This window comes from Chenopodium album, chromosome 9 (assembly GCF_948465745.1).
Source record: "Chenopodium album chromosome 9, dcCheAlbu1.1, whole genome shotgun sequence".
In the NCBI taxonomy this organism is placed as follows: Eukaryota; Viridiplantae; Streptophyta; class Magnoliopsida; order Caryophyllales; family Amaranthaceae; genus Chenopodium; species Chenopodium album.
This window is the reverse complement of record NC_137842.1, coordinates 72,702,280-72,720,090: the sequence shown is the minus strand read 5'-3', so window position 1 is coordinate 72,720,090 and position 17,811 is coordinate 72,702,280. Positions and strand designations below refer to the sequence as shown.

Sequence of the window (17,811 nt, the reverse complement as noted above, 5' to 3'; positions counted from 1 at the left end):
GGGACCTGAAATAAAAATCGGTGCATGTTGCGAATTGGTAAATTGACTGTTTTAAGTCAAATTGGATGGTTCCACCCACCTAATTGGACTCGCTGATGGTAATAGGGACCATGGTTAACATCTCGGCAATTTTAATTTCAGGGCAAAAAAAGGTCAAAAAATTCCAAAATTGAAGGCTGTTATCCACGCTTTTTGAGGGATTTTTGAGGTTACGGGGTCCGGTGGAAAAACGTGTGGAGACTCTAGGGAATACATCTTAAGGTCATATAATGTCGTTTGAAACCATATATGACCATAAAATGATGTCATAAATGTCCGTGGTAGGCTGGAGTTCACAAAATCGGTGCAAGTTGTGAATTGGTAATTGACCGTTTATGGCAAATTGGATGGTTCCACCCACCTAATTTGACTCCCGGATGGTATTAGGGACCTTGGTAAACTTCTCGGCAATTTTTATTATCGTGCAAAAAAAGGTCAAAAAATTCCAAAATTGAAGGCTATTATCCACGCTTTTTATGGAATTTTTAAGTTACGGAGCCCGGTGGCGAAAAGTGTTGAGACTCTAGGGAATACATTTTAGGGTCATATAATGTCGTTTGGAACCATATATGACCATTAAATGATGTCATAAATGTCCATGGTAGGCTTGAGTTCACAAAATCGGTGCAAGTTGCGAATTGGTAAATTAACTTTTTTAAGGCAAATTGGATGGTTTCACCCACCTAATTGGATTCCCGGATGGTATTATGGACCATGGTAAACATCTTAGCAATTTTTTATTCCGGGCGAAAAAATTAAAAAAATTCCAAAATTGAAGGCTATAATCCACTTTTTTTTTGGAATTTTTGACGTTACGGGCCTAGTGGCGAAAAGTTTTGAGACCCTATGGGATACATCATTGGGTTATATAATGCCGTTTGGAACCTTATATGACCATTAATTGATGTCATAATTGTCCGTGGCAGGCTTGAGTTCACAAATTCGGTGAGAGTTGCGAATTAGTAAATTGATCATTTTAAGGCAAATTGGATGGTTCCATCCACTCAATTGGAATCCCGGAGGATATTAGGGACCATGGTAAACATCTCAGAAATTTTTTTTCTGGGAGAAAAACGGTCAAAAAATTCCAAAATTGAAGGCTATCTACCCTTTTTGAGAAAATTTTGAGGTTACGGGGCCCAGTGGCGAAAAGTGTTGAGACCCTAAGGGATACATTTTATGGTCATATAAATGTTGTTTGGAACCATAAATGACCATTAAATGATCTCATAAATGTCCGTGGTAGGCTTGAGTTCCCAAAAATCGGTGCAAGTTGGGAATTGATAAATTGACCGTTTCAAGGCAAATTGGATGATTCTCAAAATATAAGCTAATGTATTATGCACATTATATATTGTAGCATTTACATTTTACTACTTGACTTCAGTGCGACATTTAGTCATGTGAGACACCCATACTGGGGGTGAAGACTTTGGCGAGCGGGTGGCGACAGTCATATTATAGTGTGTCGGACAGGCGAGCGGCAGTGCGAGGTCCGCACCGACATGTTCGGGACCCCGTGAACGGCTTCCAAAGCCAACGACAAGGGACTGAGGGTTAGACATGTAAGACACCCTCTCGGGACTGAGGCTAGTTGATCACAAGGGATCCTCGAGCACCTATCCTTGACATTTGCCCAATCCGAGTCTCCGTCATTCAACGAGTACCCGCACACCCGAAAGGATTCATCGACCAAAATGACTTAATTAAAGGTTCAGCAAGTCCTGTTGTCCAACGTTAGCCCTAAAACGCCCTTACGGGGACATCGGGCTCGCCCTAACCCCCCTCCCCACTCCCCCGAGAGCCCCAACGAGCAACATCGTACCACGAGTTGTGTCCGTCCTCATCATCCGACGCACGATGCACAATGGAAGATATTAAAGAGTTGAGGAAGAAAATAAATCATCAATTGGGTCACAACTGGCTATTCCACTTAGGATTTTCCCATTAGGAAGGAATCACCTTGCTAGAGACAAGGTAATAACCCGGGTTATTACCTTTTATAGTCAGTCAGGAATTTGTAGACACATTAGAGGAAAATTGAGTTTGATCTTATAGATGGGATCACCATCTAAAGTGAAAAATTCAGGAAGGTTTCGAGGAAGAGTACCTAAGCTGAAGTTCTAAACTCTGCCAGATTGTCTCCCCAGTAGCATTTGAAAGAAGAATAAGATTTCCAATATCTAAAAGCTGAGCAACTATGCACATCAACGTGCATTGATGGCAACAATGAGTGTGAAGGATGTTCCAAACTCTACTAGATTGTCTCCCCAATAGCATTTGAAAGCAGAATATCTAAAAGCTGTGTGAAGGATGTTCCAAACTCTACTAGATTGTCTCCCTAATAGCATTTGAAAGCAGAACATCTAAAAGATGAGCTACTGAATTATTTGCTTGATTTTTTGGGTGAAAAAAAGTTTAAAAAATTACAAAATTGATGGCTAATATCCACGCTTTTTGAGAAATTTTGGAGATTTCGGGTAAACGGATCGGGTTTAGTTCGGTAAGAGTTGGTCGGGTCAACTCGAGTCGGGTCAACATGGATTAATTCCATAACCTATGCGGGTTAGGTTTGGGTTGGGTTATGCTTGAGTCGGGTCACGTTGGGTCATACTTCTTATCTGGTTTAGGTTGGGTTACATTCGGGTCAGGTGAACAATAGGTCGGGTTTAGTTCGGGTTTTCACGGGTTAGGGTAATTCTCGGGTTCGTGTCGAGCTCATTTCAAGTCAATAATTTGCAGGTTATAATTAGGTCGAGTCATTCTCGGGTTTGAGTCGGGTTGGGTTCAAGTCAATAAATTTGCGGGTTATAATAAGGTTGGGTCATTTTCAAGTCGGGTCAGTCTCGTGTTCAAGTCGGGTTCTGTTCAAGTCACTAATTTACGGGTTATAATCAGGTTGGATTATTTCAAGTCAGGTCATATTCGGGTTCAACTAACTATAAATAGATAATTACCATTTTTATCAAGCTAATTATTTGCTTTGACTATAATATATATGGCAATATAATAGGGAACTATAGTCTATAATATTAGGAAGATAATTATCTCCTTTGACCATACAACAAATATATACTATATTTAATTCTTAAATTTGAGGGTGATGCTCCTTTCTTTTGCTTGCCTGGATAGAGTTGGTCTCCCTAGACAAAATGCTTTGATCAACAATTTTAAGGTGGTCTAAATTTCATTTAAGGTGATTTGAAATCGGGTCAGGAACAATTTGGGTTAAATTTAGGTTGGGTCAATAACAAGTCGTGTTGATTACGATTCGGGTTAGTAACAGATCGAGTTGAATTTTTTGGTCGGGTTAGTAATAGTTCTGGTAAAATTCGGATCGGATCAATAACAAGTCGGGTTGAATTGAGTCAAGTTAATGACAAGTCGGGTTGATTTCGGGTCGGGTTTGTAACAAGTTAGGTTAAATTCGGGTCAGGTTAGGAACGGGTCGGGTTGAATTCAGGTCAGGTTAGTAACAAGTCGGGTTAAATTTAGGTTTTGACAGGTTAAAACGGGTTTGGGTCAATTTCGGTTTAAGTTGGGTTCGGTTCAGGTCAATAATTTACGGGTTACATTCGGGTTAGATCATCTCCAGGTCAGTTTATGTTTGGATTCGGGTCTCACATACTCGGGTCTAGGGTTGGTTTCAGGTCGGGTCAGGTTGGTTTGAGTCACCATTTTTTCGGGTTCAGGTGGTTCGGTTAATAATTGGGTTTGAGTCGGTATTTCGGGTCGGGTCAACTTTTGACAGCTCTAATTATATCTCTTTAAATTACTCTTACAATCCCCACTTAAACCCACTACAACTTTTTTTTTTTATTTTATCTTTGTTCTCACATCCATTACTTTTCATTAAACTACTAACTCTACTATTTTTCTTTTAATAATTTTTTAAAACTGCAACTATCACACTTACCTCTTATTATATTTAAATCAATTAAATTGCCTAAAACTATGTATTGATCAAAATGTAACACTTATTAAAATACGGAGGGAGTATCTAAATATTAGAAGTTATAATGTTCAAAATCGTATCTGAAATATTTAATAACTTATATTCGTCTCATTTTGAGCTGATTCCGTATTATATAATACTTTCACATTTACTTTTCATTTCATTCAAGTTATAATTAGACTATATTAATAAATATAACTTCTCGTAGCTATATATATAATGTAGAAGTAGCCGGAAAGAGTTGTACGTGAGACTGTGGGAGAATTCAACTAAGAAATCGTGGATGTTTTTACAACGATCGTTTGAAATATGACTATCATATTATTTTAATGATAAACAATAATATGATTGGTTTATTAATTTTTTCACATTATAATATCAATACAATTAGTCTCCTAATGTCTACAGTACAAATATAATTTTTGAAAATTTTAATCAAACACAAAATAAATAATTTTCCAGAATTTATAAAATAAAAATTACATAAATAAAGCTAAAAATTTGCAGTGCTTTTTAGTGTGGTTATGGTTACTTATTCAGGGTTTACTATGTCAATCAAGGGTTACTTATTTTGCGGTTATTCAATTAGTTAGCGTATTTTTTGTGTGAGAGTAACCCTTGAACGACCGAGTAACCTCTGATCAGCCGAGTAACCCCTACAAAGTAACCCCAGTTACAAGATGTGACCATCCACATGTAAAAATTTTGATAAATAAAAAATTTATTAATAATGCTATTTTATACCAAAAATAAAGTAATACAAAGTAAATTTTATTACTTGGAGAAAAATATGTCAAATATGAAACAATATAATCATTAAAATATTAAGATAGTCATATTTCAAACAATTATTAACTTTTTAAGAAAGTGTTTCGCATGAATAAAATTAGAGGCACAATCACAAAAGAACGACTTCAAGTTTTTGGTCAAGACATTAATCAAAGAGGAATATTAAGAGAATATGTAAAAGATGGCAATAGTTCTCCCTTTCAATTAAGTATAGTATGATGTTAAAATTAGATTGATTTGATTTATTTGCACCGACCAGCATTGCAATTCACGTTATTAATTTTGGGAAAACAACACATGTGCTTTTAGAAATAAAATTCAAGAGCTTGCTCTCAAATTTTTTAATTTAATTTTATTTTAATATATAATAAAAAAAAATTAAAAAAAATTAAAAAAAAAAAAAAAAAAAAAGAAAGAAAGAAAAGAAAAACAAGAGCTTTTAAACACGTGCTCTTGACCAACAAAATTATGTCCTAAAAGGTTGAGCATATAGTTTAAGACTAAAAAACCCAACAGCTGATATGATTAAATTATTCAATTGATTTGGACGAAATGTATTTAATCAAGGCTCCACATGTTTACTTTTCAATAAGAAAAAAAAAATTGATTATGTGTGTAATTAGTGAATCTTAAGGTTAGTTAATATAGTGAGTAAACCAACACTAACAACCCTTGACGATTTTATAAACTATTCTTCATTTTTTGTTTTGCAAACAATCTAATTTATGTCAATATTCTTGATGGTCGGATGTACTTATATTTACATGAAAAAGCAAATTAAAGCAATTAGCCCCAGCATCAAAAGATAAGTCATTTTAAGATATGATAACGAGTGGTGCTTAAGGTCAAAATAAGGTGGTTTGGAACATCAAGAAGGGCTCTCGAGGTAATTTGGTAAGTCCATCATCGTGAGCCCCCCAACCAAAAAATGAGGAATACATTCAATATGTTGTATGGAATTTTCAACTACTACTTATATGGAGTATGAAATGTATAAAAACCTTATATCAAAATTTCAAAAACTTGTATGAATGTCTAATAATTAACTTATATGTCTCACTATCTGCAGACTCATACGATACTTCTATACCATGCCTCTGCCGGTAAGGATTGGACAGTCAATAACCAAAAGCAAAGTTAATTTTAACATTATTTACTTATGATAATGATGAAGTTAAAGATAAATTATACAAGTATAAAATGGAACAAGTTGCACAAATAGGCATCTCTTATTAAAGTGTCAACCGAAGATGATAGAAGAATAGAGGGTCAAGAGTCAAGCACCTCGTGTGGGAATTGTATTTATTAGAAGATGAAAAAGTTGATAATACAAATGAAATGAACGACTCTCACTCTCCTTTCCTTTTATTTTGTCTTCAACGATCTTAATGTGAGTGTAATCTATGGTCGACAATCAGTTTTCGTCACCTTCCTTTCTTGGTGCTTTTCGAAGCGATTAATGCCTTTTTTATAATTTTTATATTTATGCACTTTTCACGTTTGATTTGTTGAATTCATTATTATTTTTCTTTATTTTAATGAGAAAATTATCAAGACAATGTAGTTCTTACGAAGTATTTTGAAGAGCTTCACTAGACGTCTAGACACAGTAGATCGAATCATACAGCATATTTTCGGGAAGAGAAAAAAAATACTCCGTTGCAGTCAACAGGAAGAACTAAAAAAAACATACATAGCAACTGTACAAGAAAGCTAAAGATATCACCTGTCACATTACAGAATTTCCTAAACTCTAAGCATACCGACGACTTCATCTTCTTCCTTTTGTCTGCATCTCACATTGAGGATTGTAGAGTACAGAATAATTCACATTTATACATTTAACTACTATCTGCCAGCTTCTATTGATAGAAATATGTTCTTATCAACTAAACTGCAGGTTTAACCATCAAAGCAAACACCCACTTCATCCAAAGCTCTAGCAAGCTCCAGCTTATCCATGTCTATCAGTTTATCCTCCTCGCCCTTAATTTTGTCATCCTTTTCTTTTCCTTCTCCTGCTGCAACGCATTCCTGGAATCTAAAGCAGGTTACGAGATGATCATTTGTCAAACCAGCTGCTTGCATAAATGAGTAGACTGCCGTGGGTCCAACTCCTCGAAATCCTCTTCTCACCAGGTCCTTGCTTATCATCTCTGCTTTAGAGGTCTTAACTGGCACCTGGCGTGGATATCGGAACTTGTTTACTATAGGTTTCTTATTCATGAAGCTCCATATATACTTGGAAAATGATCCAAACTCCTCGATTACCTGCATAATTTAATCACAAGAAGAAAAATATACCAGTAAATAACATAATCAGCACTTTCATTCTCAGCTTTTTCCTCCGAATATGTTTTGAAGCAAATAAAACAGCATTAAGTTGAATACGCTTAGCTCACACTGACTTCATTATTTTCACACAAGATGAAACAGCATTGGAGTTAATTCTTTTAGCTCAGGATTACAAATGTGATGACTTCCACAAACCAAAATAACATTCTACAGAACATAATAACAACATAGCAAATAAAATACTTCAGGGCTAAAACTAATATGACAACTTTAATACTTCACATTTTGAATCAAGAAACATAACATCAGCCAAAAAACCGTTAATGGAATGCACTACAGATAAAGCCAGGATACTACACATTTGCACAGTGCTAAGCAGCAAGTTGCATCAGTTTTGCTCCTGCTACATGATAATTCTGATATCTAGTTATTCAATGCTAGACTCATAGACTCAACCACAGCACAAGAAAACTAACAGATTCAATCACTTAGAAATGGCATAACAAGTCATCTAGGTCTCTATTATGTAACAATTAGCTTGATTAAGAAAACTAGATACTGACTAGATTTTAAGAATTATTGCACCATATTCAAATGACATCCCTTTTCTGTGGCTCAATTCAACACCAGAAAAGGTGGCAAGATAGTGAAGATTTTCCTCAAATTTTACAGATGCCTGACTGAAGCGAAACAAGTTAACATTACATGCAAAAGGGAGGTCAGGTTTCTAACTTTGTTGAATCAAAGTCAACGAATTTCCAAAACAATAATTGAATAGAGATCTAAAAGAGGCCAGAGATGGAATCTTGCTCCAAGCTGGGAAACAAAGCTACGTTTCTCCCTTAAAATTCGCAGCATAGAGTTCTGAACAATTCAGCAGAGAAACTGATAAGAGAGCACTCTTGAGAATAACTCCATGCATATTTTACTGCCAAGAACTCAAAACCTCCAAGGTTACATAGCCTTGCTTGAAAGGATAAAGGTAATCGCCCAGAAAGGTGTATCTATAATTCACTCGTATACTACTACTCTCATCACTTATATAACATAATTACAAGGGTCAAAATTAGCTTCCGGGCTCCAAAGGGTTCAAGAATCAATCAATCAAAGCCTTAATTCCATAAGTGGGTTCGGCTACATGGAACAAAAGTGATTATTCCGTATAGTCATCCACAAAAATCAAAGGGTTCAAGAATCCAACCAATAATCATAGACATAATACATATCCTTAATATGGACCCTTGAAGATTATGAAATCCTTAATACTACCTCTGGTTTAATTTAGTCGCAACAATTTCCTTTTTTGGGTGGTTCAATTTACTCGCAACAAACTTGTTTCTTTTCTTTTTTTAGTATATTTTTGGATGGTAATTGACCAATATACCCTTACTTTTTTTTTAAACACCCTTATTAAATTACAAATTTGATTTCATTAGAATAAACCCAATCTTAATTAATTAAATTCTCATCCCATTTAATTTTCTCTCTCCTCCTCCTCCAACCTCAATTTCATGGTGGCTTCATGGTGTTACGAGCGGCGGGGGTTGTAGATCGACGTCGTCGTGGGTTTGGTTTCGTGGGTTGCCAATCAGTGGTTTGGTTTCGTGGGTTTCAGATCGGCGGCGGTAGTGGGTTTAATTTCGTGGGTTTGATTCGTAGGTTCGTGGTAGTGGTCGGGTTCGTGGTAGTTGCTGGGTTCGTAGGTTGCTGGGTGTGTGGGGTGGTGGTGGTTGCTGGGTGCGTGGGGTGGTGGTGGTGGGTTCGTGGTAGTGGTTGGGTTCGTGGGTTGCTGGGTGCGTGGGGTGGTGGTGGTGGGTCGACGGGTTGTTGGGTGCGTGGAGTGGTGGTGGTGTGTCGGCGGTGCTGGATTTGGTACTAGGTAGTTCCGGCAATGCTGGGTGGTGGTGGTGGGTGGTTTGGGTGATGCTTGGTGGTGGGTTATTTAATTTAATTAAGGTTGAATTTGTTTTTTTTTTTTTTTTTGGTTGGATTAATAAATAGTTAAGCATATACCCTTATTTTTCCAAAATCATGTTTACATCTTTTGTCTTGGTTTCCGCAATCATGTCTTTTGTTGCGACTAAATTGAACCGGAGGTAGTATTTTATTCTATTTCTTCTTCTCCATGATATTGACACTACATTGGGATCCATGCTAATAAGAACGATCAGTGGCTTATGGTCTTGCAAAAGCAATCACCTCAAGGATATAGCTGTAACTGAAAATTGGAAACATTCAGCTCCACACTTAATCACTTGCATGCAAACTTCTTGGAAAAGCGAAATAGAAAACTTGGTGTATTAAGAGACTTTTCACATGAATAGTTCTAATTCTGAAGGCAAGCTATGTACAGGCTAATATACAAGATACTTGTACTTCAAATAGGCTCCGTTTGTTTTGATGGAGAGCCTTTATACAAGATACTTGTACTTCAAATAGGCTATGTTTGTTTTGATGGAGAACCTTTTTGAAGAAAAATAATTTCCCATTTTCTATCGTTTGTAAGGTAAAGAGTGGAAAAACATTTTCCTGCTTAAATCCTAACATCCCTCTACATTCCTCCAATCCATATTTTCCCTTTCGCTCCCATTTTATATACTATGTAATTTTATTTATAAGAAAACAAAGGAAACTTTATATACAATCAATGTTTTTTCCTTGGAAACTGTTTTCCGTGCAATTATTCTTAAATAGTTTCCATCAAAGCAAACACAGTCTTAGTCCTCTTCAATTAATTGTTTTATTCTCTTTTCCCCCACCCTTTCATTTGGTAAATTACACTTTTAGGTGCAAATAATGTCATAATCATGGCATCCACATTGTAAGATAAATTTACCAATAATACTTCCATATACATGCTATGCCATGAAAAGAGAAATGATCATGCATCAACAAACAAATTTAGTATTACCTTGCACACTTGACGTGCATTTTCAACAATATTGCGCATTTTAAGCTCTGATAGTAGGGTACTTCCAGGACTTCCCGGTCCACTAATCTTCTTCTCATTTAGTTTAGAAACAGATAATGGATCAAAATGCAAGAACACTTCCCTGCAAAGTGAAAGGTATAACAAGCACTAAGACTGTGATTAATCAATGAATAGTACGAGTGTATGACTATCATAGAAAGAAATTAAAAAAAGAAAGAGAAACTAATCATAAAGTCCTACCTGAATATATTTCTCTTATTCAGTATTGTCGGCCACGCTAACTCAGCTAAAGCAGATGAGAGACTGAGCAGTTCGAACAGTTTGCTACATATAAACAAAATAAGATAGTAAAATTCATTAGAATGCATTAAAAAAAACTTGGAATATCTCAACTCCCTCATAAATCATAATATACCTGTCATCATGAACGGGAACTCCCCATTCTTCATCATGAAAAGCAGCATAAGACGGATCTTCTTCAGAAAAGGAAACAATGTTAGAATATCAACAAAAATATAACATCAAACAGAACAGGCCAATAGCCCAATATATAGATTTTTTATGAAATAAAGTAAGCAGTTTGATAAATTAATCTCTTTTATAAGTGTACAAATTTATAAGCAAGTTCTAATGGCCTGTTTGGTAGGCAGTGATAGATGACCCATAACCATAAACCCATAATGGTGATAATGATATACTCCTTGTGTCCCCAACTTTTTTCCCCAAAACCTTGCCCTAACTTAAAAGTTCCATTTTACCTTCACGACTGTATCTATTTATTTATTCAATTAAAATAAACTAAAGCCCACTTCCTTTTCTTTACTTTTTTAATTTATTTTTTATTTTTTTTATACACCACCTTAAAAACTTGTGCAAAGGTAAATAAGACTACAAATTGGAAACAAAGGGAATATGTAATTTTGGAAGGAAAGTCTTGTGTCAATGCATTACTCAATACCACCTCTAAAGTGATAATGAATGTTATTTTTATAATAAAAAAAGGTTATATGATGGTAGTGGATTGACTTATGGGATTAAAGTTTTGATTGATTTATTGATATGGTGGTGGAAACACACTACCATGGACATTGGTATGCAACTTTCTCTACAAAACCACATATAAATTCAATACTATTACCACCATACATCAGCCTAGAGCTGTCAAAAGTTAACCCGACCCGAAATACCGACTCAAACCTGATTATTAACCAAATCATCTGAACCCGAAAAAATGGTGACCCAAACCCGACCTGAAACCAATCGTAGACCCGAGTTGACCCGAGTTGACCCGAGTATGTGAGACCCGAACCCGAACTGGAGATTACCTGACCCGAATGTTACCCGTAAATTATTGACCTGAACCGAACGTGACTTGAACCGAAATTGACGCAAACGCGTTTTAACCCGTCAAAACCCGACTTTAACCCGACTTGTTACTAACCTGACCTGAATTCAACACGACCCGTTCTTAACCCGACCCGAATTTAACCCAACCTGTTACAAACCCGACCCGAAATCAACCCGATTTGTTATTAAGCTGACCCAAACTCAATCCGACTGCCCGACCCGAATTTTACCAAACCTATTACTAACCCGACCAAAAAGTTCAACCCGATTTGTTACTATCCCGACTCGAAATCAACACGACTTGTTATTGACACGACCTAAATTCAACCCAAATTGTTCCTGACCCGATTTCAAATCACCTTAAATGCAATTTAGACCACCTTATTATTGTTGATCAAAGCATTTTGTCTAGGGAGACCAAGTCGGTCTAGGCTAGCAAAAGAAAGGAGCAACATCCTTTAATTTAAGAATTTAATATAGTATATATTTGTAGTATGGTCAAAGAAAATAATTATCTTCCTAAATAATAGACTATAGTTACCTAGTATATTGCCATGTATATTATAGTCAAAGGAAATAATTAGCTTGACAAAAATGATAATTATCAATTTATACTTAGTTGAACCCGAATATGACCTGACTTGGAAATGACCCGACCGGATTGTAACCTGCAAATTATTGACTTGAACATAACCGTCTTAAATCCAAGAATGACCCGACTTGGAAATGACCCAACCTGATTATAACCCGCAAATTATTGACTTGAACCGAACCCGACTTGAACCCGAGAATGACCCGACTTGAAAATGACTCGACCTGATCATAACCCGACTCAAACCCGATAATGACCCGACCTGATTCTAACCAGCAAATTATTGACTTGAGTAGAACCTGACACGAACCCGAGAATTACCCTTACCCGTAAAAACCGAATTAAGCCCGACTTATTTTTTACCCAACCCAAATGTAACCCAACCTGTTATTAACCCGACTTAAACCCGACCCAAATCCGATAAGTATGACCCGACTCAAGCATGACCAACCCAAACCCGACCCGCATAGGTTATGGAATAAACCTGAACCGAGTTGACCTGTCACACTCTTACCAACCTAAACCTGACCCGTTTACCCAAATTGACCGCTCTATCCGAAAATTTTAAAATTTCTCAAAAAGCGTGGATATCAGCCTCCAATTTTGGAATTTTTTGATATTTTATCACTTAAAAAAAAAATAAAAACCGAAATGTTTACTATGGTCCATAATACCCTCCGGGAGTCCAATTGGGTGGGTGGAACCATTCAATTTGCTTTTAAATGGTCAATTTACCAGTTTACAACTTGCACCGATTTACCGGTTAACAACGGCCAATTTAATTAACTTGCACCGAACCCGACTTGAACCGTAATTGACCCAAACCTGTTTTAACCCGTCAAAACCAAATTTAACCCGACTTGTTACTAACCTGACCTGAATTCAACCCGACCCGAAATCAACTCGACTTGTTATTGACTTGACCCAAATTAAACCCGACTTGTTATTGACCCGGCCCGTATATTACCAGACCTATTACTTACCCGACCCAAAAATTCAACCCGATCTTTACTCGACTTGGAATTAACACGACTTGTTATTGACCCGACCTAAATTCAACCCAAGTTATTCCAAACCTGATTTCAAATCACCTTAAATGCAATTTAGACCACCTTATTGATCAAAGCATTTTGTCTAGGGAGACCAAGTCGGTCCACACCAGCAAAAGAAAGGAGCATCATCCTCAAATTTAAGAGTTAAATATAGTATATATATTTGTTGTATGGTGAAATGAGATAATTATCTTTTTAAATTATAGACTACAGTTCCTTAGTATATTGCCATATATATTATAGTTAAAGGAAATAATTAGCTTGATAAAAATGATAATTATTTATTTATAGTTAGTTGAACCCGAATATGACCTGACTTGGAAATGACTCGACCTGATTGTAACCTGCAAATTATTGACTTGAACATAACCCGACTTGAATCCGAGAATGACCCGACTTGAATCCGAGAATGACCCGACTTGGAAATGACCCAACATGATTATAACCCGCAAATTATTGACTTGAATTAAACCCGACTTGAACCCGAGAATGACCCGACTTGAACCCGAGAATGACCCGACTTGAAAATAACTCGACCTACTTATAACCCGCAAAGACTTGAACCGAACCCGACTCAAACCCGAGAATGACCCGACCTGATTTTAACCCGCAAATTATTGACTTGAACCGAACCCGACTCGAGCCCGAGAATTACCCTAACAAGTTTTAACCCGTGAAAACACGAATTAAACCTGACCTATTGTTCACCCGACCTATTATTAACCCGATCTAAACCCGACCCAAACTCGATAAGAAGTATGACCCGACTCAAGCATGACCCAACCCAAACCAGACCCGCATAGGTTATGGAATTAATCTGAATTAACCCGACCCGTGTTGACCCGACCCACTCTTACCCGACCCAAACCTGACCCGTTTACCCGAATTGACAGCTCTACATCAGCCTCCCTCAAATGGACCATAGAGAAATATCCAATCAAATAAGAATACAAGATACAAAAGTCAACACTTTTTTTGGCCTTCACAACATAAAAGCATGTTATTCATAGCAATCTAACGACTCAGCATCACTATAGAGCTCAAAACTCATTGCAGACACTTCCATTACTTACTCAAGTGTTGGTTGTAAACTAACATTCCTTCACTCTATCCTCTTATTCTACAAAGTACGCATTTACCGAGGCATGATGGAGCACTGATGAAATTAGGTTAATGGGCCTTAACTTCACGGCTCTAGTTGATCCAAATGTATTCTCAATCATTGTTCTTTTAAAATTCCCTTAAGAAGCCAAGCTTAATCAAGCCTAGTTGGATCGAGCAATGATAATGCCCAGACATGAACCAGTAAACAAACCTGCGTCGAGACAATTCACATGCCTTACTCGAGTTGCCTTAGGCGGGCCAAGTGTTTGCAATGTTTTATTTTTGAGAATTTAAAAAACTCTTTAATAAGTCATATCAACTAGCTGGAATATGGTGACTTGGCCCATGAGTCCATGATGTACTTGCTAGCTTGACTAGTCTATATTCACCTTCGGCTTGACGGGCCTTGCCACCTTTATAATAAAAAGATGCTCTCGCATCAAGTGTATAGCAATCATCTCAACTTTAGCCTCCACCAGCACCACCCACCCCTCAAGTTGTAAGGAGACTAAGAACACATTTTAATTGCCCAACATTCAATTGCTTTGGCAATTTCTAAAAGGGATGACATATCCTTATCTTAATCCTTAGTATTGGGATTGGAGGTTACCTTAGACTTTATATGTCTCCAACCTTAGCATTAGATGTTTATATAGTACGAGGCTCTATCTAAGCCTTAGTTGTATATGTCAACACAATACATCACCTAACAACTAAAAATCATTGATTACAATTTCTAGGAGAGAGAGGAATGAACTCTTAGCTTAAGGCCATTTATATCTACACTATCCCGGTTCCAAAAGTTCTTCACACTTTTACTTTAATCTACTTTTCGCAAAACCCATATTACCTTACCTCCACATTATTTACATCTTTCCACTCACGTAGCATCCACAATGTTTACACTTGTCCACTCACTCTCGCTTACTTTTCCCACCTTTTTCTTACACCCACCCACTTTACTCATCACATTAACACACTCGATCTACAATTGTCATAATTTGTGTGCAAACAATAACCATAAAGAACATTTGGCAACAAAGATAGTTAAAGAGAACCAAATATTGTCATCTTTGTTGAGTTAGAGCCAATAATCAAACAAAAAAAGAAAAAAAAAATACTTTGCTCTAAGAACAACATATCATGGTGTACAAATTGTAGAAGGAGAATCTAAAAGGAACGGCCAAAGATAACTTATTCCAATTCTTGAACAAACCTTAAGTAAAAGAAATCAGATATTGCTTTCTATGCTAAATTTCATCTTAGTTTCACATGTTTCATCTTCTAGGGCCTTATTATCAAAGGTTTGTTGAACTTAAAGATGGTTGTAAATGAATTGGGTACCCTCATGAGTCATCACTTCAATGATAGACCTTTAAACCTCTCCAAACACTTCCTTTGTTCTATCCTTCTTGTTCACAATAAAAAAAAAAAAAAAAAAAAAAAAAAAAAAAAAAAAAAGAGGTATATCCTCAAGTTAAATGATTTAATAAAGGCCACAAGATCTTCCTCAATTGTCATTTTTCCTACCAGTATCATAGCATCAATCATCTACAACTAACACCAAAAATTCAAACCTCCAAACTTCAGCAGCTTAAAATTTTCACCCCTAAAATTCTAGCAACGCTAAAATTTTGGCTGTCATGTCACCCAAGGCCACCAAATGACATTTCTGAAACTCAATCACACTTACTGACACAAAACTGCAAATTTAATGAAATATTACACAAGTAGAAAAAAAAGTCTTTAAACACTACTACCAGGGCAGGGCAGGGCAGGAGGGGTAGGCCTCGAGTGCGACCGCCTAGGGCCCACGCCAGAAAGGGGCCCAAAAATTCAAAAAAATAATTCAATTTGCATAGCTATAGAATTTAAACTGTAGTTTTTACTCGTTAAAAAATAAGCTACTTTTAAAAAAGATAATAAATGCATTTAGTTAGCAATTAACATTAAATTACTTAGATGTCAATTAGGTGGAGATAACTATGCAATATAACCTCTTCTTCTTCTAATCTTCCGATTTTTATGAGTATCTGTTTCAAAATATTAATCTTTTCATTTACACCGTTTCATATTTATTCAATTACCGAAATATTATGCAAAGTTATTACTCGAGTATTGTGTATGGAGACTTACTATTCAATAATTTAAGTTATTTTCGTTGTCTTATATTTAAAACTATTGCGTGTAAAAAAATTTGTTTACGTAAGGGGCCGTTTTTTTACATTATGCCTAGGGCCCATAAATTTCTAGGAACGGGGCTGACTACTACCCACCAATGTGTATCACCAATTAACCATATCAATCATGAACCGAGCAAGAGTCTAGTTCAAACTTTGTAGAATGACAAAATATCAACATAAATTTCCTTCTTTCTCTTCCAAAAACTTCGGAAATTAAAAAAGCTAATAACATACATATTGTTCCAATAATTTTGTAACGAAACAATACGATTTGTTCCAAGAAGCTAAACATAACGAAATATTTGCACAATGATAATAACATAATGAAAAAGAATGGTAAATCATACCAGTGTTAGAAGTAACCCAAGCACATCGCTTCTTTCCCAAGCCATCAACCTCAGGCGCTGCTCCATCATCCACAACCACCTTAGCAGCACCCAAGCCCATGTTACTAGCACCCCCTAGCTTCCTCCTCATCAACGGCGCGCTAATCCTTCCTGTCGATGCTCGGCTATGAGAAGAATCCGAAGAGGCATCCGATGAGCACGAAGCATTAAGTGATGAATTACCCCGCAAAAGCTGATTCCCGTGCCTTAAGATCGACGGAGCACTCAGATTTCGCATTGGCGGCGATAATGTGGGTGGATTTTGAGCTAATCTCTTCTCTTTACTCTTGCTTTCCTTCTCCGGCGAGCTATCGGACTTCCGCACAGGTTTCCGAGCTTCAACGCCGGTCCGAGCTTTGTTTCCGGCAGGTACTAGCACTGGCCTTTGCTCAAAGTCCGCTAAATTCGTCGATCTAACTCTGGGACCCCCCGACATTGACGAAATTCTGGCCAAAAAAACCCTAAAAACAGTTTAGATTAAAAATTAATAGCAGTTGTCAACGCACATTGTTGGAAAATGGAGATCGGATGTGAATTTAGGGGTTATGAATTAGGGGTTTTGGGGTAGGAGAGAAACCCTAGAAGATGAGAGAGAAGAAGAAGAAGGTGCATTGATAATAATGGGGTTGACTAAGAAGAGGGGTAGTAGTTGGATGCCATTTTTAGGAAGAAGAAGGAGAAGAGGAGAGAGTGAAGTGAGGAGAAGTTTAAGAGAAGAGTCAAGTTAAAGCTAAAATGAGATTTCACCCTAAAGTTGTTTGAAAAAATGGGCATAAGAGACGGAAGGTTTTTGCAAGGATTCTTATGGGGAGAGTGGAGAGAGAATGTGAGTTTTAGAGTCTACCCATTTAAAGTGTGCCACTTCATCACATACTAATGACTACTACCAATATTATTGTCACTTTGATAGTTTGATAGAATATAATGTGTGGTCTCTTATTTTATTTTGCCAACTCTATCAAAGATGGTAATGGGACATATTTAGCCAAAAATCACGACACGACATAATACGATACGGACAAATATGAAAAAAGCACGACACGATTTGATTGACGTGACATTGTAACATTGGTTAATGTTTAGCCTGCTCATTTTAATATTTTATAACGCACAACACACGATTGGTGATCAAAGACG

General features: G+C 36.7%; 1 protein-coding gene across 2 annotated transcripts; it reads right to left on the bottom strand.

Moving 5' to 3' along the window:
- Positions 1–6,393: 6,393 nt before the first annotated feature.
- Positions 6,394–17,492, bottom strand: LOC145559231 (uncharacterized). Of its 2 annotated transcripts, none has more exons than XM_081620669.1 (5): positions 16,636–17,492; positions 10,426–10,486; positions 10,251–10,334; positions 9,990–10,131; positions 6,394–7,054 (listed from the first exon to the last, which is right to left on the bottom strand). In XM_081620669.1, the coding sequence occupies exons 1-5, from the start codon at positions 17,108–17,110 to the stop codon at positions 6,686–6,688; spliced, it is 1,131 nt and encodes a 376-aa protein (XP_081476795.1). In that variant the 5' UTR covers positions 17,111–17,492; the 3' UTR covers positions 6,394–6,685. The 2 variants fall into 2 exon arrangements, with proteins under 2 accessions (XP_081476795.1, XP_081476796.1); XM_081620670.1 differs by having other exon boundaries at positions 10,426–10,483; positions 16,636–17,491.
- Positions 17,493–17,811: the final 319 nt, after the last annotated feature.